Below are 23,901 nucleotides of genomic sequence, written 5' to 3'. Positions count from 1 at the left end.
CAGGGCTCAAACCACAGACTCTTTCAAAAAAGAGCCTTTCAAAAGCAAAGGCCCACCAAAAAAAAAAAAAAAAATCCCTCTCCTTTTTATCTCCCCTTTTGCTGTGTGCCTCCCCATCAAGAGCAATGACAGCAGGCCATCTTCTGCTTGGAGTGGAAAGTGCACTTGGACAGCCTTCAAGCACAAGACAGTGTACTCAAAGGGAGTACAATGCACTCTTCTTGAAAGAGCTTTCTTTATCCATGACTACTACTTTGGAACCGAAAGCCTGTCCATCAGGCATGTATCACTGCAATTTCAGTGCATCAGCTGTTAACATAACTTGGCGGCACTCTCTTCGCCTGCGGTCCAGAGGCTTCTAAAGCTGCTAGAAGAATTGTTTCCAACAGTGAGACATCTCAGTCTTACTGCTATCTGAGCCAAACACGCATGGTTCTGAGAATCATCCTCCTGTGGTTATTAAATCAGCAAGGAAAGAAGGAAAGACGCAAGACCCATCCCACTCTGGATAAGGTCTCCTTGAGATTTGTCCCATGTTTGTAGTAACTGACTTCCACTTGAACCATTTCACAGACTTGCCAGTATTTCTCTTGTTATCTCCCGCAGCCACACTGTAAGTAAGGGCTTTATGGTAATGCAGAGGACAACGCCATGCAGATAATCCCACTAGCCAAAGACCTAGAAGCAGTATGCACAGAGACAGACAACTAAGTAAAAATGCACTTGAAGTCCACATATCACTGGTCCCAATATCAAAGGTCAAGACACATTCTACTAGAACTCAATTCTCAATATGGCCTTAATAAAAAATGTCTTGATCCTGGACATACAGAAAGCAGTCCCTCTTTGCACATTTACTAAATGCATAGCATGGCAGAGGCAGTTACGTATGATGCTCCATTGCACAAAGGTGCTGTACTGAAGCTAAGAGACAGCTACAGTGTGAAATCATCCACATTGCAAAATACAAGCACTCAAGGAATAATAGGCAATTGACTACCAGTAACTGGAGTTCAAGGTGTACAGTCCATGCAGTTTTCCCATGAACCCTATGAGCCCTCCAGACTGTATCAGTGTGATTCCGTAAGCCATAAAAAACCTGTCACATCAGCCACTGCACTTTCGTAAAGCACTAGGAAAGAAGGACATGTGTACCCACTTCCATTCTAGCAACACCAACAATATTATTCAAGCTCAATTGCTCACCCTACGCATACATGCCAAAGGAGTAGACAGGACATCTCAAAGAATGACAGCTAAGGATAAGCAATTTCCTTTTCTGTAAAGTATTATTCTCTGGTTTTTAAATACAAATGATGAGTCATTTCATTTAAAGCCTACCTATTTTTCAAGCATTTTGCAAAATGACTGGTTCTACTCCGTGTGAGCAGTTTTGAATTGGAAAGACATCAGCTGAAGAAAAAACGAGGAGAATTTTTTTTCTAGCATCCACTGCAACACTGCAAGCTAGTCAGTCTATTGCTGCCGAGACAAGCTTTCTGTGGACTGCCATAGAACAGACCCCAGTTGTCAGGAGGAGGATCTGCAGAGCTGAGTGATGAATGATTCAGTAGCAGGTCAGAACTACCCGGCCGAATCAGATTAGAAAGGAGCAAGGATTTGCTAAGTAAATCGCAAGGACAATTTGAAAAGCCTTAAAAGACTGTACAACTAGATCGCTGAGACCACTTCCTGAAGGTAGAACAAGCAATTCCCAATAAGAAAGCATGCAGGCCACTGTATTGCTACAAGAGTTCAGGACTGGCAAGGAGCACGTTCAAACAATAACTGATTTCTCGTCATGCATTTGTCCATTTCTTATTCTAAGAAAAAAAAAAGAAGAGATAAAATTCTGGTCCCATAATCAAGTCAAGAACCTGAGAACTTAAGAATTAGAGAAAAATTGTGAGATCAACAGACAGCACCTTGATCCACTAAGGCATTTCTTTCATGATGCTGATCAAGATTAGCTGAGCAGCTTTCCGCAGATTTGTCTTGCGACCATCCCTCACATAGCAAAAATGAGATTGTAGGGAAAGAGCTCAGTTCATTAACTGAATTATAGAATTAAATTCTCCTTTATACAATCTGTAACACCTGAAATTATATACAACATAAAATTGGCCAACAGACATCACATCCTAATTCAAAACAAAAGAAAACATTGGGGAAACTAACAGAAAGCACAATGGATTAGAAACTGGAAACAGAATTTTACTTAGGTCACGGTACTATTTTTGCACAGGATACAGTACAAACTATCAAATATTGATAGATGCATGGTTGAGGCAGTGTAGAGTTCAACTATAACAATAAACACAAATGAAGGGTGGAGGAAAGTCCAAGCGCAGGTTTTTCTTATTGTTCTAGACCATGTACAGCAGCTAGATAACCTAAACAAAGCTGCAAAAGATTAAGAATTTGTGAAGTGAGACAAACTGTCATCACAATCCAAGAGAGAAAAATCCATAGTTGTGAGAAAAACTTGGATTTCTTCTGATGCAAATGTATTAAATTATTCTGTAAGCACTTGAAAACACAAGCTTAAAGACTATACAACTGATTCAAATTAGAAACATTTGGAAACAAGAACATTGCCAAAATTCTTTAACCTGCAAAGGAAGAACTAGGAAAACTAATCCAGAATAAAAAAAAGTCCCATAATTATTCCAGGTATTTGAAGAATCTGCTTTTCAGAAGCAGGCTGCACTCCACACTCCTTCAGAATCTCATTAATCTTAATTCAGTTCTCACTGTATCAACTTCCCTCTAATGTATGACTAACTCACAAAAGAAAATAAGAGCGCTCTCTCCTTCCAGCCCTACGCCGGCTATCCAATTCCAGGCACGCATTACATGCTGCATCCCCAGAGCAGACGAGCAAGAGGAATATGGTGTGGGCAGAACCCCTGCTACCCTTTTAACCAGTACAGAAGAGCTACAACGGGGAACAATGCAATGAGATTTCTCATTCCAAATAGTATCCTGCACAAGTGAAAACGGTGGGTCAAACAGACCGCCCGTTTGGGTCCATCAGAGATGATTACGCTGGCTCACTGTCCCAGGAAGGTACACAACTTGGGTCTGGCATTTCCCTCTAAGTACCCAAAGAAAAGAAAGGAATGAGAAACACGGCATAGATATACAAAAGCCATGTCTAACTGCTAAATAAAGCAGGGCCAGGGACATGCCACTGAAGTAAAAAGAAACAGCAAAGTAAAGCCCACACCACTTTGGTAAAAGCAGAACTAGAGCAACAGCAATCAAATACAAAATGCCAATGTGTAGCAACACATTTTAAAGATTAGTCTTAGAAGCTAACTACAGTATCTACTCGTATCTCTTACGAATAACATACTACAAAGAACTTTTTTAGCATTAAATTCCCATTTAAGCTAAACAGGAAAATCTCCAGTTCTTCAGCATTTACCACATCCTTTGGTAAACTATCACAGCTATTTACTACCCAAAGTTCTAAAAATATTACATGCGTAAAAGCATTTATTTTACATTCTACTATTAAAACAAGAGGTTTAAAAAAATAAGCCTATTGAAATGATATTCAGCAATATTGTTATTTTAATACACTTGAGCCCAAACTTATTAAAAAAAATTTAACAGATTAAGTAATTTTAAAACAATAAACGTTTGCTTTTGAAATGTCAAAGGAAGTCACTACATTAAACCAAAGGAAGTGAACACATTTTTATCTGTATTTTTTTGAAAACATTCCTCAATTGTCCATCTCTCCCCTCCCTTAAGGTTTTCACTCTTTTGCTACTCTTGCTGGGGGCCATGCCCGGGACACCATCACACACAGCTGAATTAAAGTGTTAGCTTATACCACAAATGCACACAGCTTTGACTTCATACACCACGTTGTTAATTTCGAGAGCTGACATGCAAGAATATTCTCACTTCTGACATGCCAGTTGTTCATCCTCCTACCATAGAACTCCAAAGTTGGAATTCCGAATAAATGGAGATTAAGCTACATAGGCGCTTGTGTATTTTCCTAGCTTTAAAAAAGGACAAAAAATTATCTATTTAACTGCCAATATACTTCATCAATTACCAATCAAAGGAAAAAAAAAAAAAAACAAACCCAAAGAAAAATTGCTCTTCGTATAGATCTTTTTAAAGAGAAAAGAACAAAACAAAATTCCTGATTTACAGTCTTCTTAAAAACCAGGTATTTATGTTATTCTTCTTTGAGTAAATCCACTAATTTATTTTCTAGATAGATTTTGTTGCAGTTTTGTCTGATGATTTTATATAGCTACCATCACATTATCATCTTCATTACAGAAATTTTTTAGCTGGAGCAAATCATCTCTTAACCTCCACTTCAACAAACGAAGCAGGCTGAAATCGTTAACTTTTCAAGAATCAGACATGTTCAGTTCTAACTGTTCTTTCCTATATACCTCCCAATTTACCTTGATGTTTTTTCTGTGTTCTAGGCACACTACTACAGGAACAGTCACATCTGTGTTAACAAATAGGCCATCTCGCCTCTCTCCCAGCATTTATTCTTTTGATTTGACTTTTACAGGAACAAGTTAACATACACGGGAAGTACATCTAAACTACCTACTGAACCAGAAGTAATAGGTCTAAGATATAGGTAATAAAAATTCGCTGAATTTCAACGTACTAAAGAAATGAAGCAGCAGTTACCTCCGAGAGTGATGCATCAACTTTGGAAGGCACTTTCAGATCCAGCCATGGCTGATAGTTTTCCAGAAGCAAAGTAGGTCTGTGGGAGAGCATGGAAAAGTTGATGTAACAATATTTAATTGAAAGTTTCCTACTGCTACGTGCAAAATATAAGAAATACTAAGCTTACCAGTGCCACGTATTTAATTTACCTGTGCCTCTTGCATTTCACCTTGCCACATACAGCACAACTGTGCCCGTGAGGAAACAGCTCCGGCAATTCTAATTGCTAAGAAAAGATATTTGAACAAGTTTACATTCTTCAAAATGATGACTCTCTTAATAGACTGATACCTTCGTGAATTTCCTTTTAGAGTATACAATTACAGAGCACTGACCAGCATAAAGGCCAAGTTACTTTCCCAGCAGGAAAACAAGGTAACAAGGCACAGTATGAGAAACAACTGAACCAAACTGAAAGATCACTTCCGCTAAAACTGGGGTTGTTTAGCCTGGAGAAGAGGAGGCTGACGGGAGACCTTATCGCTCCCTACAACTACCTGAAAGGAGGTTGTAGCGAGGTGGGGGTCGGTCTCTTCTCCCAAGTAACAAGTGATAGGATGAGAGGAAACGGCCTCAAGTTGCGCCAGGGGAAGTTTAGGTTGGCTATTAGGAAAAACTTGTTCACCAAAAGGGTAGTCAGGCATTGGACCAGGCTGCCCAGGGAAGTGGTGGAGTCTCCATCCCTGGAGGTATTTAAAAGAAGGGTAGACGTGGTGCTTGACGACATGGTTTAGTGGTGGACTTGGCAGTGATAGGTTAACGGTTGGACTCGATGATCTTAAGGGTCTTTTGCAACCTTAACAATTCTATGATTCTATGAAAACAAAGTTTGAGGATACAGATGCCCTTTCACATCTCCAGTCATCTCCTTGTATATCAGTTGGTCTAATAACAGATCAGCTGCTTTCTCTACAAAACTTGCCTTACTCATAGCCTTGAACTACTACTACAACTACAACGTTTTCAGTCCTACAGAATTCTACATTAAACCATTCTAAGTTAGAAAACAGCAATTTCCTTTGGAAATGTTTTTTTTTCTTTGAAATGCAGTACTACTTGAACTTTGACTACACTCAGCAAAGAAGACTTAGCACTGGCTTGCCAAAGGAAGAGCATCTTTAGAGAAGAAAAAGCCTCAATAAAAGAGAATACAAGTACATAATTTCACAACTACTTGCTACTCCAACGCCAAAAATGAAAAATGAGTGAAGCAGAAAATAACACCCATGAACACTCCCAACAACTGGCTTTACAGCCATACGGAGATTTAATGGGACTATGCAGAAACGTATGAAAAATCCAAAGACTTAATCATTGCATATTTGCTACAAAACATCTATCAGTTGGTGGATAAGAGCTGTATTGACGTGCAGTGTTTCTGAAAGCAGCTAGAATTACACAAGAATCGCTACCCAGTATAAATTCTTACCGAATTTAAAGAAAGTACAGGAATGTTAATGGACTTATTTACCTTGGGTTTGTATTTTATGGTAAAAAGAATATTGGGCAAGAGGGAATCCGGTCCCAATGAACAGTAGAAGGTGGCGACGCCAGCCACAAATGACCAGAAGATCATCAAAACGTGAAGATACCTTAGAAATAAGCAGGAAGGAAATATTACCGCCTGACAAGGTACCAGTGCTACACTGGGCCCGGCCCGGCTCCCCCGCCCCGCCCCAGCCCTCCCGGCCGGGCCGGGTTACCGGTTGAGGAGGAGTGTGGCGGCGCCTAGCCCCAGGAGGAGGCAGCAGAAGAGCGGGTACTGCCGGCAGGTCTCCCGCAGCACCTCGGCGCCCCTCGCCCGCTGCCGCAGCCGCTGCCCGGCCGCCCGCAGCCAGCCCATGGCCGCCGCGGCCCCACAGCGCGCCGGGCCGGCAGCCGGGGCAGGGGGGAAGGCCGAGCCGCGCCGCTTCCGGTCGCGGCGGCACGTGACGGCGGGCACGTGACGGCGGCCCCGGCGTCACGGGCGCCATGTTGTTGGAGGGGGGCAGCCCGCGGTGGCGGCGGCGGTGGGAGGTGGGTGAGGCGCCCCGGCCCCGCGGGCCGAGAGCGCGGTGCGGCTGCCGGGCCGGGCGCTCCCGCCCCTCCTTCCCCGCCCCGCGGCGTCGCAGCTCGGGGAGGCGGGTATGGCGCTCCGCGGCGCTGAGGCGGCCGGGCCGGAGCGGAGCGGGGGTGGGCGGCCCTGGGCCGCGGCGAGCCTCGGCCTCGCTGAAGCGCCCCGAGGCCTGCGGGAGGCTCGGTCCTGCTGCGGCGGGAGGGGGGAGGGCGGGCCCGGCGGCTGCCGGCCCCACCGCAGCGTCCCGGGGCACGGCGGTAGCTGGCGGGGAGAAGCGGCGGCGAGGGCGGCCGCGGCTGGCGCCTCTCCGAGGGGAGAGGGGGAGTGGAGGAGGACCGAGCTCGGTGGGACGCGGGGGAGCAGCCGGCTCCCGCGGAGATCCGCCCCGCAGCCCTCCGGTGACGCGCTCGGGTGGCATTTCGAGCTCCGCTGCGTAAGGCACTGCGCTAAGCCCTGTAAATAGAAGAGCTCTGATGACGGCAGGCTTACCTAGTTATAAATATTCAGGTTCTGGACAACAGGGGCTCGCAGCGCCAAGCAGCCAGAAACGGCTGCATCTGATTAAATGCTCTATATTTAGATGATGACCGAACTAAGTCATTTAGCAACTGGTACACTAAAACCGTATAAACACCTCTCAAAACTCTGTAATTGCTTGTAAAGAAAAGTAGCAGAGTAGGAAATGTAACGGACCCCTCCTTAACATCAGTAACTATACAAGGTTAAGACATTGAAAATATACTAGGTCTGGAACATAGTTTATTGCTAGTGAGAACAATTCAAAGCCAACTTCACATAAATAACTGCCTTCAAGTAGAGTGCAAGTCACAAGCTTTCAAATTGCTTGAATGCTTTCAGCAGCTCTGTAGTCATTCTGTCTTAGGAAGCTCAAAGTTACGTTAATGTGTCACTGCTGGTTATGGGAAGATTAGTTCAATGGAAAAAATAAAAGTGCTTCAACAGCTTCTCCTGGGAAATCTTACTGACAGAGGGGCTTCCAAGTTGCAAATATGAAAAAGACCTGCTCAAGAAGTGCCTGCTTTTATTTTTGAGTTGTTTTGAGAAGTTTCTGTTGCCTTTTTTATTCATTTGCACTAAAATTCATATGCACACAGGTATATTTGGGCAAAGGATTAAATAGTTGTGTTCAGAAGAGTCACATTTACAAATCTTCAGTGAAAACCCCGCACCTACACTGCTAAGGAAAAGTCAGTATTTGGAAGGCAAGTCAATATCTAGAAATCAAAAGCTGAAAATAGCTTTCAGACTCTTCTCTCAGATGTTTGTCATTTTATGCAACACTTCCCTTGACCTCTAGAGCAGGTGAAATGCTGCAGTTTGACTTCAGTATGTTGACCTTTCTCAGAGATCTTGGCAAAAGCCCAGGGTCAGATTGAATTTCTTTAAGAGCATCTGCACAGTATTATTTCATGTCACTCCACATGTTTTCTATTAGGAAAAAAAGCCCCAACAAATAAGGTGCACATACCAGCAAATCTCCATACAGTCTATTTAGAGGAAATTAGTTTTCCTCAGAAGGTGCATTTTTTTACTACCTGCTTACTTTATCCTCAGCTTTACTGCTTATGATTTTTAGTAATATATTTTGCAATGTTTTTTATAAGGAATAACTTTTAAAAATCTGTATGTCTTGAAATATTTCACAGCATCGCATATCTAACATAGGAAGTGACTTGCACAGCAAACGAGCAGGAACAGAAGTCAAACTTCGGCTTCCATTTGTGTTCTCTCCTCTGGGTAAAGTTTCTTTAATTGGTAGTTTCATCATTCAGAGTTATGTTTATTTAGTGTAAAACTGGCATATTCACATTTGGCAGTAATTGTACCTTATCATCCAAGAAGCTGTGCGATTTCCTTCAGTTCACAGACTTTAGGTCTGCTGGGCAGACACTGCAACAACCTGCTTTATCCCATCCTGCTCGCTCCGCTGGAAACAGCATTGTTGGCATTGCCTGTCACCCTCTAACCCTCACCCCTATGACTACTCAAGTTGTTCTGCTGCACAGAAAAACATAGCTGAGGTTTGTTTTCCAACAAAATAAAGTATAGAAGAACAAAAGTGAAATACTGACAACACCAAGCTTTTCAAAATTATGTTGATTTTATGTGAGAAATAAGAACTTTATCGATTCCCCAGCAACAGCAAGTCTTTCTCTCTTCACCTAAGTTCTTAAGAAGGTTCTCTGGTTAACTGGAGAACTGAAGGGGAAAACGTGCACCTGCAGATGGGCTCTGAAGCAGCCTGGCCAGGACTGGATTATTCTGGAAAGCTAGATTTTATTTTAATATTTAAAACGTAGAAGGATCTTTCACTGATCATTCAAGTCTTCTTATGGAGTTAGTTCTCCATATTTTTTTTTTAATAGCAACAGAAGATTGCATATTCTAGCATTCAAAAAATACATTAGTGTAGATTTTTCAACATAACTTAAAATACAAAACTACATTTGTTGGCTGAATAATATGTTATAAGGCTGAGATTCCATTTACCAAAGTGCTTTTTTTTCAGCTTTAAAAAAAACATTGCTTGTTTTAATAAACCAGGCAGTGAACCATAACACACAGATTCTCACCAGCTGATTGCATTTAATTTACTCTGCAAGTCTGCTTTTGCTCTCCAGTATCTAAAAAATACGAGTCAGTCTATAATATCTCATTTTCAAAGCGTTTCATATTTATCTTTCTCAAGAATGCAGTTGTCCAGGCTAACTTACATAATGTAATCCCATATATTTACCCAATAAGGAATTCATTTTCCTTTATAAATTATTCCCACAAGTCCCTGATGATTTTTGTGTGCCTTTTCCATACGTTTAAATTGAAGGCTTCATATTAACCTTTAAACTTCAGCCATTTAGCAGAAAACTTTAGAGAAAGTTCAGATACACATTTCTGGTTCGATTTGGGTAGTACGATAACTACTAGCTCTCAGGTAAACAAAATTAGCTTTACTGTTATAAATACGGTCCCATTCGTCTGTTAATGAGTTAATAAACTGCTAACGGTCAGATTTATGGCATTTGGGAGTCGGCTCCCTGCACCACTCAGACAGACCCATGCTTGCCAGCTGTATAGGAACATGTGCTGCCAGTGGCTGGTGCAGGTTCTTAATTTTGCTTCCTGGACTGCCACATTATGGACCATACGTTGACCCTCCGTATGGTAAGATTAAAGCGATCTGGATGAGAAAATGATAACCTGGGGTGAGAAAGTACCTGCTGGATACGGCAACAGAGTCTTTGGATTCCTGTATAAAATCCCACACAAGTTGTCTTCTAGAAGAATGGGGGAGCTCAGCTACTGCAGAAGTGTGAGGAGCAAAACAGCAGGTGGAAGGGAGAAATAGTTTAAAAAAAGATAGGTTACAGTTGGACTGGGTGATCTTAAAAGGCTTTTCCAACCTAAATGATTCTATGGTTTAAGAGTCTAAAAGATCACTGGTCTCTACAATTGCAGGGGAATGAAGTGCCTACTGACATTACACAGTTCTGAAAACTTCTTTGTTTGTTTAGAAACAGATTCAGCAGGTAATTAAAAGTTGAAGGGGAGGGGCTAATGGGTTTCAATTATAACAGGCCACCCAAAATTCATCATTACTTCTTTTCTTTTTAAGAGACTGTAAAATATAATTCAATTGGAAGACCTGAAAATATCTACCAGGCTGTGTTTAGGACTGAAGCCATGAAGTCACTGACTGGCACCAGGCAGAATAAAGACTTGCAGGGAAAAGAAGGAAGGGAGGCTGTTCTGGTAAGGAAATTAAAGTAAAAGAACCCACTTCAAGTGAGACAGTTTCTAGAGGGTCAGCTTAGTATGCCCAACAGGAATGATGCTGGGCAAACCAAAGAGGTGCTGAGGAGCACTGAATGTCTTAGAATTTCACTGGGACAAGCAAGGTCCATTTGGGGAAATGTACCATTGCGGGAGCGGGGGGAAGGCAATGTGCTAGAGGTAGTTTTGCCTTGAGGAACTTGTAACTCTCAAAGAGAAAGTAAAAAGGGTCAGAGCAACAGTAGTATATATACAGAGCTTTTCTTCAAATAGTTTACATGAAAAGGATTTTTCTGAATACATTCACAGACTAGATACTGGAGAGAATTTAGATATTAGAGATGAATTTAGATATTAGAGGTGAAAATAATTTGTCCTGTCCCTATAATTTATGGAACATTGAGAAGGATATAGAACAAAAAGTTGCAAGGTGGGTGTAGAAGATGACTACAGACAAGAAACAGAGGCCTGCAAAAATTAAAAAAACCAACCAAACAAACAAAAAAACCACCCCAAAAAATAATAAAAAAAAACCAAACCAAAACAAAAAAAACCATTAACAAATATACATAAAGAGAGGTACTAGACCTATACAGGAGACATTGGAAAAATGCTTAAATAAATTAATATTAGGTTTGTGGCAACATTTGGCAAAGATACAGTCTATGGAAATTTTACATTAGTTCACCTGAGCAAAACATAAGCTCTCTGGATATGCACCTTAATCTAGTATTGAGTGAGATAGCTGAATTGGTCAGTATGTGCAGGGGGAAGATCTGGAAAACAGAATTCCTTCCAAAACCCTAGGCTGATCAGAGGCAGGGGCGGGGGGAGGTAAGGTAGCCGTATGTTAAGAATTTGTAAGAAAACGTTTGTGAAAGAAATAAGGAGCTGTACCGATGCAAATAGTTGAAACAATGCCTTAGCACATACTTAAGAGCTCAATCTAAACAAAAAAATAAGCTGTTTACTTACTATGGGGATAATAAAAACCCTACCCTGGATATGCACTTTGGGAAAATAGCTATGTCAGGTCCTGAAGGGAATTTCCACTGGCCAACTTTGAGGTCAATGGGGGAAATTTTCAAGTACGGAGTTTGAGGAGGAACTTGAGCCATGTTCCCTTGTTTCAGCTGCATTAAAAATGTGAAGAAAATCCTTGTAACATGACATGTGTTTCTGTTAAATCATTGCAAAGTGTTGCAGCACCTATGCCTCATAACTATAATGAGACCTGAAAAATTTAAAGCTAGTGTAAGTTTTTCATCACAGATACTTGATGGATTCGTATAACAGCTGTATTGGATCAGCAAAGGTTCAACTAGGTGAGCATGCTGTTTGTGATGATGGCCATCAGGGGATACATACCTAGGAAGAAGTTGTAAAAGCATAACAAGAATACGATAATACTTTCCTGGAACATTCTTTTACTCTGATTGGCAATCTTGGGGTTATCCTGAGAAAGAATTTGTCTTCCTGAGTTTCAAGTTGCCTTTGAACAGCCATGAACTTTAACATTCACAAAAATCATGTAGCCAGGAGTTCCACCGCTTATTTATGCGTGAGTAAAGATACAGCTCTCCAAACATTCATGTGTTTCACTTAGTATTTTATAAAAGATGGTGAAAAATCGTTCCCTACGCAGCACAATTTTGCTGCTTATCATTTTATCAAAATACTTGGCCACCTGAGCAAAATGCCTTTTCCAAAAGGAAGATTCCTGCTCCAGTGAATTATGCTTCAAATGAGAGCACTTTTGTACCTTTTACCATCTTTGCTGTTCTCCCTATCCTTTTCCAATTTTATTATCTCCTCTGTTTTGTAGTGCTACAGTAGGGACAGGCTGCAACAGGGGAAACAAAACTGTTCAACAAAACAGCATTCAAAATGATTTGTATTAGTAGAACTATTGCCTTCTTAAATTGGTTCCTATTTTTTGCCCCACCTCAGTGTGTCTCAGCGTTTTAGCCTGTGAAGATTTAATGATCCTTTTTTCCTCATTCATTTTTTCCACCTTAGAAGAAAAACAGTGAAAAAAATCCTGACCTAAAGTCTTCACATACTCAGGCAGTTGTAATCAACACATAGAACTCGTCAAAAGTGGGGAAAAAGACTAATTGTAATTAAAGGCTGCTGTTGTAAGCCCGCTTGTATCAGAGAAAGCTTTCTACTGATACCAACGTGTCCATTGTATGTGCTGATAATGAGCAGGTAAACCCAGATGTAGTGATGAGATCTGTGGGGCTTTTTTTGGCAACTGGCAAGCTGGTATCCTGAAGGCCATTCCTTTAGCTTCTGGGGATACAGCAGTAAATGCCTTGAGTGTTTTTGTCAGGTCAGAGATATTTTTAGTTCGAGCAACGAGTTTCTCTGACAACATGAAGTATGTAAGCAGTATAGGGTAAGAGTTAAACAACATTAATTATCACCCTAAAAAACTTATTTGTGCTTCAGTTAAGTCTTTCATCAGACACTTTACAGGAATTGTTACAGAACCAGTTGTATAACCAGGATATTATTTTGTTTACCATTTGTTGGCTGAGGATGTATGGAATCAGTTTGACATTTTCCTCCATTTAAATGATGTACAGCAAAATCTGAGGCATTTTCAGAATGGTTAAGGAGAAAATAAAAAGCAATAGGATATAAATGTTATGTTTCCCTAGCAAGGATACCAAATATACAACAAAAGCAAAATAATTCTGATCTATGCTAACAGGCAGAATGCACAAGGTGAAAGAGCCTGAACAGAGGGCTGTTCCTTCTCATATGCAAGGATGAGTTTTGAGGCTTTTTGAAAACAACTTTTTGAAGCACGTGGGCAGCTTGCCTGCATTACTTATTTTGTGGTATAACTTGAGCGTATAGCTCCATGGTAAAGCTCCACTACAAGAGGAATATGATAGTTTTAATGAGAGAATTTAAGAGGGGCTCAGTACCAAGCTCTGCAAGGCCAGACTTCTACAGCTCATAGCTGATCAATGCTATCTTTATCAGACAGCTGCCCAAGTTCCTGAAGGTACACCAAACCTCCCCCCCCAAAAATGCTGGCATATTTAACAGAAAAGTTATGTATTATTATATATCACTTCACCTTTAGCACTGTCATTAGTGGTACTTCTGTAGAAGCAGACGATCCCTCCGTGGGCCTATAAGCAAACATACCTTGGCAGGACAGGAAGCCAGAGTCTCTCTTCTGGAGCAGCGAGGAACGGTTACTTGCAATTCCTCCATATGTTCTGCAAATGCAGTTCCTGGTTATGGTGCACGCTTGCCACTTGCACGGTGGTTTTCCCTAAAGTGTCCTTTGGGGAGGGAGAGTGCATGCTTAGGCAGGTAAGAGGACTTTGAGCTGTTTGGAAAAGGGACAAATTGTGAAATCAAGAAACAAGGACTATTTGGAAGACTTGGCTAATTTCTGTGAAACTCCATTACTTGAAGTTTTGCTTTGCTTTTTATTTTCTGTTTTATTTAAGTAACTAGTATTCTAGCTAGGAAAGGTATTGGAGCTAGTAAGGTCTGATACAGTATGGGGGACTATTATTAACACAAAATATTATTCTAAAACTTCCTAAATCAATTGCTGATTTGTGACCGCATGACTTGTTACTATATAAGCTACCTGGCTTATCTTTGTTGTTCTACAGAAGCACAAAAGAAACAGTTTAAAATGCTAGGCGTGACATTTTCCCTATTTCACACATACATACATATTTTAAAGTATATGTTAAGAAACGGGCATTTTAACATGAAAATCAGCTTACCATCTTTCATATCAAGCTGTAAGGAATAACCTTTTCTTTCCCTTAAGAAGCTGTGAGTCCTCCAGTCTAATCTCGACCTTGGGGTATTCTCTGTAGGTCCAGTTTGTAGTATTTCCACCCCCCTCCCCCGCCTCAGGAGTTACAAGTCAAGATGGAGGTCTTTGGGATTTCAACAGATGCACTAAGACATAGCTCATAACACCACATGGAGAACGGGGAGGCCTCAGATAGACCTCAGGCTGGGGTCAGTGCAGTTCAGATGCAAGAGGGAAGAAATTATTTCTTTACTTTGAGAAAGGAGATTTTGCTTCAGAAGATATCAACATGGAGAAAGGATTCTCTAATACCATCCAGGTTCCTAGCAGCCCATCTGTGGGTGTCATGACCGTTATTTATCTAGGACAAGTAGTAAGTTCTCCGCTGATCACCATTAAGCTTGGATATGATAAATTGTAGATCAAGTGCTAACCTACCACTGTACTGTGGTGTATTCTCTACATCCAGTGTGTTTCTGGGATATATTATGGTCAGGAAACTTGGAATATCAGTCAGTCTCAATTCTGAAGAGCCCATGTATCTGGTGTTCTGCACCACAATGGTGGGGACCAATGCCCAGCTGTGCTCTCCTCTCCATTTTCCCCTTCAGTTGTTTCTAAGGTCTGGAGAAGTCAAGCTACCTATGCAGTAATGACTCTCTTCTTCCCTGAAGCCCAAGGGCAACAGTTAAAAGCCAGCAAAAGAAGGGAATAAAACTGAAATCATGGATTATCTGGAGGAGCAGTTTTGACAGTGAGGAGACACGGAGTTAATGCGTTTAGTCCAAGGTGTCTTAGTTCAAAGCTGCTCACCTGAGTTTCACCAAGAACTTAGAACATGCACCGATCTCCACTGGATGCTCACTTCATGTTACTTCTACAGTCAGGAACGTTCCCATCTCCCACTGAGTCTTCAGAGATGCTGCTCACCATGCTCACCTGCAGAGAAAATGACAACTTTTCCCCACTGAAAGCTGTCTATGAAAACAAATGCTTCAGTGTATCGTGAGTGCTGATGAACAAGATACAAAGCCTTACCTATACTTGATCCTCTTTTAACTCAGTAAGGCAAGGCCATCCTGACAAACTAAAATTTCATAAGTCTATTCTGCCGTACCATATTTCTTCTTCAGCATTCTCCTACCTTATAATCTGATACAGGCTTTTGCATTTGACAGCCTTAGAATAAAATTCCTTTTGTGCATTAAGAAAGTGTATTTTCTTGTATTAAGACATGTAAGCTCTAGCCTAGACTTGAGGAAACTAAACATCTTCAGACAAAGTTCAGCAACCTCCATACTGGCTCTTAACTCTTTCTTATCTCTTGAGGTCCCGGTTGTCTGTTTCCAAGCACATACTGTTCATTTTAAGTACCTTCATTGAGCATGTGAAGACCACCTCCAGTGTAGACTACACCTGTTTGGGCTACCTGCACCACCAGTCTTTAATGGCCTGGCCTGGTCCCAAGAAACAATCGGCCACTTGTGTGTCTCAGAATGCTGGGCTTGTATTGCGTGCTTTTCCAGAAAGAATGCAACTCTCAACAAGAGCCTGGTGTACTTGGGAGCTCTTTGGGCCCATCCTGAATTTGAAATCCGCAAAGGGGCCGCTGAGTTGGCATCGATTCACCCCAGCTTCACAAGTGGAACACCTATTCTCACTTTGTCCCCTGCATTAAGAGACATCCAAATCAAGAATGTAAATGCAAGCTTTGCTATGAACACAGCATTCCCTCAGGCATCACTCAATTAGGAGGCATCATCGGGCCCTATTAAAAACACTTTTTTATTATTATTATTTTTGCCCCCCTTTTAAGGGATTATTAAGGGCAGTGGGTGGCACACGTGTTATACCAGTAAAAAGAGATGGAAGAACTCCTCACCTATACTGAAAAAGGGTCCATCTTTGGAACATGTATATCGGATATTCAAGACTGGCTCTTGCTTCCCTGGGCTGAGAAGTTCACCGCTTCAAAACAGCAGGTTCACAAACAGCAGCTCTAGGGTATCACTCGCCCCTCAGAACAGGACATTTGAAGTAGCAGCATTAGGCATAGTAACAGGTTTTTTTCACCATTTCTGTATTTTGCTGTGTTCGAAACCTCCTCCCTTACAAGGACACTTCCAGACAATCTTCTCCTGAAATTTCTACCAAGATAAAGTGGCCCTGATGATTACAACAGCCAGGACACAATCTTCTTACCTTTTGACATGTAATCCAAGGACCCTGTGTCTGCTTTCGACCTGATGTTTGAATCTGGGCAAGATCCATCACCTGACATTCCCTTCACATCGCGCTGTGGCTGCTAGATGGTGCCTGGCTTAGAGTGTGCCTACCTTTCACAGGAAAAGGATAGACTGATTAATAGCAGGAAAGATCCTACAAAGCTGTAACACAGCTAAAAGAAGTTCTTCTATGTTGTGGTTTGCCAGGTTGTTTCCCTGGCTATTTTACCTTTAACCTTAAACTACAAACTTGCCAGCAGTGTAGTTCAGACACAATGAATGGCCGTCTTGTGCCCACAGGCAGACGATTTCTTTTCCCAACTGTTCCATCGCCTTACGTTTTCTCAGGGAGCAAACAAGAATATGCTTTGTTAAGAGTTTTCCCAAGTGGTGAGTGTTTGATTCTATCACTCCTAGGTCAACCTTTTAAATACAAGACAAATATGCTCCTTTGTATTCCTGTGAGGAAGAACTTCCCTGGTTGTCATCACTGCTTTAGAAAAAACCAAAGGTATTTACAGAACACCCTATAAGCTTTCCTTTTCACAGGGACACTTTTTGCCCCTCAAGATGTCCGAGTCAAGACATGTCTGTTGTTTTTTAAACTGAATATTAAATACAACTTTAGTTTATTTCTGAAACCTGAGATCCTTCTACATCATTTTTAACACGCGGTTGAGAGGCAGAAGTTCCAAGATTATCACATTCATCTCACTTGCCCCATATCTAAGAATTTGACACCTATCACCTACTTAACCTGCGTGCCCTTAGGAAGTGTTGCATATTCAAGTCCTCTCCTAAACACCTTTCCAAGATGGGGAAGGGGAGGCGTTGTTTTTTTTTTTTTTTTCCCCAATATATGCATTTTTCCTAGATACAGGAATTCTAAGATAGATTGAATTTCTGTTCAATAGCAGCGCCTTTCTTCACAGAGTCAAAAAAAACTACCATGATTCTAACATACATGCCTCGGTTACTGGGCTCTAACTACACCCAGCCATCTGATCTTAAAACCAGAATGGCTGAGTTAATATGTCCTTGCATCTTTAAACTGCATACAGGATTTGAACCTGACATATTTTCATCTGTGTGTATTAAAGCAGGAAAAGATTGCTTCAAAATGAGTTAGAAATTTAAGAGATGCTTAAAACACATTATGCATGACTGTCTCTTGTTCTTCCAGAGACTACAAAAACCGGAGTGGAGCATCACCTACCTGCAGCTGTACTGCAGGTACTATCCTAGTTGTTCTTTACTAACTCCACAGTAAAACTACAGAAGCATTTTAGCATACTTCAGTACCAAATAAACTGCTTTAGCATAGGCCACCACTGAAGGTACTTTGAGCTAACCTTGCTGAGATGTGACCACTCCCCAATGTACCTCAATGCCATTTGTACCCATATGGCAAGTACACTGTAATGCACCTCAAAGCGCATTACAAACTGGGAGGCTTCACTTTTCAAAAGATTAGTCGGCAAAGCTTTTTCACCATTAATCTGCGTACTCCTCCTTGCTCATTACTCAATGAAATCAGTAGTCTTTAGAAATTTTACACTGAGGGCAATACACTGAAAGTTTAGATACTGCTATAAAACTCCGTACTTCGTATTAGAAATCTGTTAGCCTAAAAAAAGAGCGACTGCCTCCAAGAAGCAACTATTGGGTCTGAGACTTACTGATTAGTTCATGCCATACAAATACTAAGATCATTTTCTTGGATAGAAACATGATCACCTGAATGGCTCAGAACACCAACAAACTAAACTCTCTTATCAACTTCAGATTAGTATACCATTAAAAAGAAAATGCAAAGTGCCATTTATTACACCATTCCCATTGTAAGAGCGCTTCTACGCAAAACCAAGTTGCAAACAAAACACAAGGAAGTTACTTTAAATCCAGTGGATTTAAGACCTTCCAGATCCTTCTTAATTTTAACTGGAAGATCCATCTAACTGGAGTTAATCCCATAATGTGATTTTTTTTAAAAGAATTTTCTGAGAGGTTGTGTTAGCATTATGAAAACATAGTGGAGCAAGGCAGCAGAGATTACTCAACTACATGAATCCAGCTTCCATTGTACTCACTGCTAAAACTTAAAGCCACCTAAAGCTGATGGTACCATCAGCACTTCAAGTGAGAGAAGTTATGACATTCCCCCCCCCCTTTATATTCAAGCCTAGTCTTCCCTTCGCATGAAGCCTGCGGCGTATTTCTTCATTTGCAAATTTTGATAGATTTTAACAATGTACATGCTGTAGTTTTCTTCAAAGTAGCTTTTAAGCATCCCACTAATTCAAAAGCAAGTGTAAACTAACCTACACTTCTACAGAAGTATGCAACATGAATAAAGGACAGTTTAACTACTCGTTTAAGTTACATATTGGTCACTTCTTGGTGAAAGTACTACTCACATATACACTAGTGATTGTCACTGGAGGTTTGTCTTCTGCTAAAAATAACAACTTAAGCACATACACAAAACTCAAAATTCTGCTGAAACTGTGGACTGGAAACAGGTTAACTTGTTAGAACAACTGTTTGCACTGGAAGGAAAAAGGTTTCATTGCACTATCCCATGGAAGCCTTTGGCCACAATCTGAAACAGGAACAGTCCTTTAATAGCCACTTCAGCTTGTCCAGATGCAGGGACTAGATATTTTTATCTGTCATCTCAAATGCTGTAGTATTAAAGACTAAAATCACTTTCCAATTGTGATACATCTGCATTATGAAAATATAATTTATTTTAGACTAGCTCTCACCAGTGTTTTCTAATACAGAGCTTCATTCTTAAGTATGCTGAAATTGCACCTTAAGCCCTAATTTACTAATAGGATATCTATAAAATTGCCTTTGTTGAATTCTCAGAGGATGCTTTTTAATCACAAATTAGCTACGTTTAGTCATATAGTTTTTAAATAACCACAACTAGTGACAGAATTAGGTGCATTGTTCATTCCACTAAAGAGGGGAAAAAAAAATTCTGAAAAATGTTACTTTAGATAGCAGAACAATATTGGAAATGCTACACTTGGAACCAGGAACCCAGTACCTGATATATTCAGTTCCTGGCTTTCAATGACTGACTGTGTTCATGGAAAATCCCTTAAACTACAATTGCTAACGCATCAGTTTAAAAATACATACTGAATGATCTATGAAGCATTTCACAGATTTTTAGATCTGAAGTATTCAACATTAAACAGCATTAGATTACACTCAACAGATTTGCACTCAACATTCACTTAGCATTGAAGTGGACACACTAAAATTGAAGAGTTAAAACCCACAACCTCCCTAATAACTGCAGATGAGGAGCCAATTAAACAGTCTACTGAAGTTGGATTTTAGGTACTTAAAGTCATTTAAGTACTAGAATGTCTATTTTTACTTACCATTATCTTCTGTGCAGTCAAATGGCATAGGCTATTCTACCGGCTATGTAGCAGAACTAAGAACGCATTTCGTACCTTCCTTAGCACAAAGAAAATAAGTGGTAAGATTCAATGTCTTTTCTACACATTAGTGACCAAAACAAGTAAAATTGTATTGTCACACTAACTGTGCAAACAGAGAGAGTGAACTGCCACCATTAATCAGCCAAATGTATCATTCTCAGACTGGAGGGAATCCAGATTTCTGACGCTGCAAGTTTTACCTAAATGACTGTCAAAAACTAAGTGTTGGCTTTGGAGTAGACACTAAGTTTCATGAACATTCAAGAATGAAGCAACTCTTGGAACTGAAATGTATCTTGTGATTCAAACTTTAAATAGTCAAGCTGTATTTAATTAATTATTACCTACATACTGCGACTGTGTTTTCTAGACTGTCACAGGTGCTTTTTTCCCCTTTTTTAAAAAAACTTTTACCATGTACCTGGAAGTCTGACCATCTTAAAGAAACTTTCATGATAGCTTTAAATAATCAATGTAACCCAGTGTTTCCAGATGAACTCAGCTGTGCAACACCCACTGGAGCGCTGGCCATTTAAATGTATGTATGTTTGTGGAAAAAACTAGTCACCAGTTGGCAAGAAAGAGAGATCATTACATGAAACAAATCACCCCTCTCTCCAAATTCCAAGTACACTAACAAGCTAGTCCTAGTGGCACTTTTCAAACTATCTATTGTAACAATTACTTCAGATCAAAAATAATATACTCTTTCATCCTGTGGATCTTGTAACACAAGTAAGTATAATTAAACCCTTGCAAAATGTTGACCAGGTGACTATGTGAAAAGTCAGTCTCCCAGAAAAAAAGTTTTAATATCAGAGCTTCTAGGAAGCTTTATGTTTGCACTAGATGGCTGTAACGTAACAATTAGTAATTTATTCCTTCTCCCCCCGCTACCCATATTAAGGATCAAGGAATCTTCAGCTTAACTTCCTCTCCTGTTGCCACATACCATTTTTATCTGACAGAGCAAATGACAAAGTACAATCTGGTATTTCCTCTGCCCAAGTGATGCAACTAGAGAGCCCCAGCCAAGAGATGTCATGTGCTGGTGCTGGAATTAACTCAGGCAAGACACTCGGCAAAGACAGACTTTTAAGTCCATCATAGCCAGTCATAAAGTTGGGATTCATAAGCTTCAGGCTATGAACACAAACTCGAGCTCCAACTTCACCAATTTCAATTCTCAGACCACTATGTTGTAAAGTTTATTGCCTTACTGCCTACTTCCAAAGCTTGCTATTCCATTTTAAACAACTAACATTTCCCACTAAGTTTTCACTAATACGAGTAAGGGAATAACAATCTTAATTTTGTGGAATGTATCAATTTGAACACACTCTTTTCAGAAAGTGTTACATGTGTTTATGTCCATGTTGCCTTTCAGTTTTATTTCTTTAAAAAAATGTCTCCCCTCACTGATGAATGGAAGCATCGAAATAACTGCTAGGCTGAAGAGAAAAGTTAAGCCTCTGAAGAATTATGAAAGGCACAAGGGAAAAAAAGTCGTAGCCATTGTAACATTTATATCCCGAAATATTAGGTTGGGAATCCTACCTTCAGAGGAGGCTAAGTTTATTTTAGACTATGTCATACCCCTCACCCCAAACAAGAGCAGAATTAGTATTCCTTATTTTAGATTTTAAGGCCGTATTCAGGTAAGAGTTGTACGATGCAGAAATTCAGAAACTCGTCTTAGTATCTGTAATAACAGCCTTCCTCCAAACACTAAGAACACAAATTTAAGTTCTGGTCATAACAAATCTCCTCTTTTAAAAAAAAAAAAAAAAAAAAAAAAAAGAAAGAAAATAAAAAGAGTACAATCGTATGTCCTATATGAAACCCTTCAAACAAAAATGAATATTAAAACAAGAGTATACTTTAAAAAGCCGTGTATTGGAGTGTTTATAAACCAGAAGTGTTAAGCAGCAGCAGTTTCCGATTTCTTATTAAATTCAACTAGACTTCAAATTTAGGAACACATTACAAACCAATGCGGAACTATCCTAGCTCATACTCAAACCTTTGCAGGTGTTTCAGTAAAGAAAGCCTCCTATGAGAATAAACAGAGGCAGCATATTACATTAAGTCAACACTTGCCTTCAACATGCCAAAAAACCTGTGTGTTATATGTCCATTTGTCACCAAAGCACCCCGTACGAGATGCATTATTGCTGTAGAACATTTCAAGTTTACCAACACCCAAGTGCAACCAAGCTGATGTTGTATATATGCACTTGCCCATTCTCACCAGTATTTCCACTTAATAACGGTTTCTCTTTACACAATCAAATTTAAAGCTTTGAAAATAACATTGTTTGATTTTAGTTTTTCTTCCACAATATTAATCACCACATGCAATTTAGTTTTCTGATAATTTTGCTAAAAAACTGCACCAATATCAGAACAGTGCAAATCATATTTAATTTTAAAAGTTATAATGGCTTGAGTTCATAATTAGAGGGAACACTGTCAAGATCTTGATATTTTGCTCACTCACCATTGCTTGCATTCCATTAAAAACAAACATTTTCCTGTCAATTTTACCTTTTTTAAACATTTTTAACAATAGTTCCCCCTTGCTTTTATCAGCGCTGAAATTAAGGATATGATCCACAATTTCAACACATGTAGTGCCTTATAGCAATGTTTTTATGCACTTCTGTCAACTGTTATAATTCCATAAATATATTATCCCCCCCCGACATATTTCCAGGCTAACAACCAGTCACTAGCACTTGTGATCCCACAAGTGTTTTAAGTTTTTCAGCAATGGAGAGATTTCAAGAAGAAATCTGAGGACTTCCCCTCTCCTATAGCCCCCAGTGTTTTCATTTTATAGCAAGTTCAAAATTGGTTTCCACATCTTGACAGTGTTCCTTATAAAACCATATGACAGTAAAAGTGCCAGTAGGCATGGCAACCTCTTTGAAGGGAGCATTTAAACTCCTTGGCACTGGGAATGCCAGCACCAAGGATTACATTGAAATTCAAAATTATACTTAAGGCTACAATTAGCAAACCCACTTTCCATAAGCCTAATATTCTATCACTAGATTTGAAAATTCAGAAAGCTAACGCAACTGTATACTTTTATGCTCAAATCTGAGGAAAAAAATTACTTTTCTTTATCAAGGGCAGTATATGAAACTGTGGTAGTAAATGTCTCTTACGCATTGACTACTCATTTCACCACCATTCACTTACTTTGTCTTAAAGTTCAAAACTGGCAAGGCACATTTACATATTCCAATGAATACTTGACAATTTTAAATTACACTTCATGTCCCAGCTATCCCAGTAATTGACATACAACATACTAAAATGGTTTATTAAGATAACAAAAAAAAAATCAACGTGAAATATACAGGCTATTGGCAACCACTATTCTAAAAATTATGTAAATACAAGTAAACATACTGAAATGTGTGCGATTCTAAGTTTTTAACCAGAAGATCTCTGTACTAACACACATTTATATTAATGACACATAAAAAAAATAAAAACTTTATTACAAAAATAAGTTACACTCGCCTCCAGCTTACAGTATAAAACAATTTTATTTGCAGGAATGCAAAATGATTGTTTGCCATGAGCATTTTCAACATATGACATGTCTAATTTTGTTAAAATTTGCATTTACTGGGGGAACTGGTGTGTATAAAACCTTAGTTAGGTATAAGCTTCAATTTTCATTGTGGTGCCTATGGGTATGTAGTATAACTGCAGTATCCCTTTGGGCAGGGGGTTAAGGGAAGCTCTTTATGCCAAGTCCGAAGTCAGTCATAATTTTATCTATCTTTTACCTACATGAAGTTGGACTTGGCAAGGTTCTTTTGTTTT

At 39.9% G+C, this 23,901-nt stretch overlaps 2 protein-coding genes across 20 annotated transcripts in view; both read right to left on the bottom strand.

The window, feature by feature from the left end:
- Positions 1 to 13,814, bottom strand: part of SNX14 (sorting nexin 14) — a 64,189-nt gene extending 50,375 nt beyond the window's left edge. For 5 of the 9 annotated variants that reach the window (XR_014227649.1, XR_014227650.1, XM_082306745.1 and 2 more), the window contains exons 1-4: positions 6,426 to 6,580; positions 6,194 to 6,314; positions 4,872 to 4,948; positions 4,681 to 4,759 (exon numbers count right to left, since the gene is read on the bottom strand). Coding sequence is in view for 7 of the 9 variants with exons in the window: in XM_082306745.1 (XP_082162871.1) it covers positions 4,681 to 4,759; positions 4,872 to 4,948; positions 6,194 to 6,314; positions 6,426 to 6,565 (417 nt within the window). In the remaining 2 variants the exon portion in view is untranslated. Of the gene's footprint in view, positions 1 to 4,680; positions 4,760 to 4,871; positions 4,949 to 6,193; positions 6,347 to 6,425; positions 6,597 to 13,735 lie in introns of those variants that run through there. The other 4 variants (XM_082306746.1, XM_082306743.1, XM_082306749.1 and 1 more) reach the window with 4 other exon arrangements.
- A 1,425-nt stretch (positions 13,815 to 15,239) lies between these two features.
- SYNCRIP (synaptotagmin binding cytoplasmic RNA interacting protein) overlaps positions 15,240 to 23,901 on the bottom strand; it is a 33,558-nt gene continuing 24,896 nt past the window's right edge. For 3 of the 11 annotated variants that reach the window (XM_082306755.1, XM_082306757.1, XM_082306753.1), the window contains exon 12: positions 20,096 to 23,901. This exon is cut by the window's right edge. The gene's annotated coding sequence lies outside the window, so the exon portion shown is untranslated. Of the gene's footprint in view, positions 15,309 to 15,336; positions 16,706 to 19,995; positions 20,075 to 20,094 lie in introns of those variants that run through there. The other 8 variants (XR_014227654.1, XR_014227655.1, XM_082306754.1 and 5 more) reach the window with 6 other exon arrangements.

This window comes from Platalea leucorodia, assembly GCF_965183815.1.
Source record: "Platalea leucorodia genome assembly, chromosome: 3".
Taxonomy (NCBI): Eukaryota; Metazoa; Chordata; class Aves; order Pelecaniformes; family Threskiornithidae; genus Platalea; species Platalea leucorodia.
The sequence above is the reverse complement of the archived record's forward strand: the minus strand, read 5'-3'. Positions and strand labels throughout refer to the sequence as shown.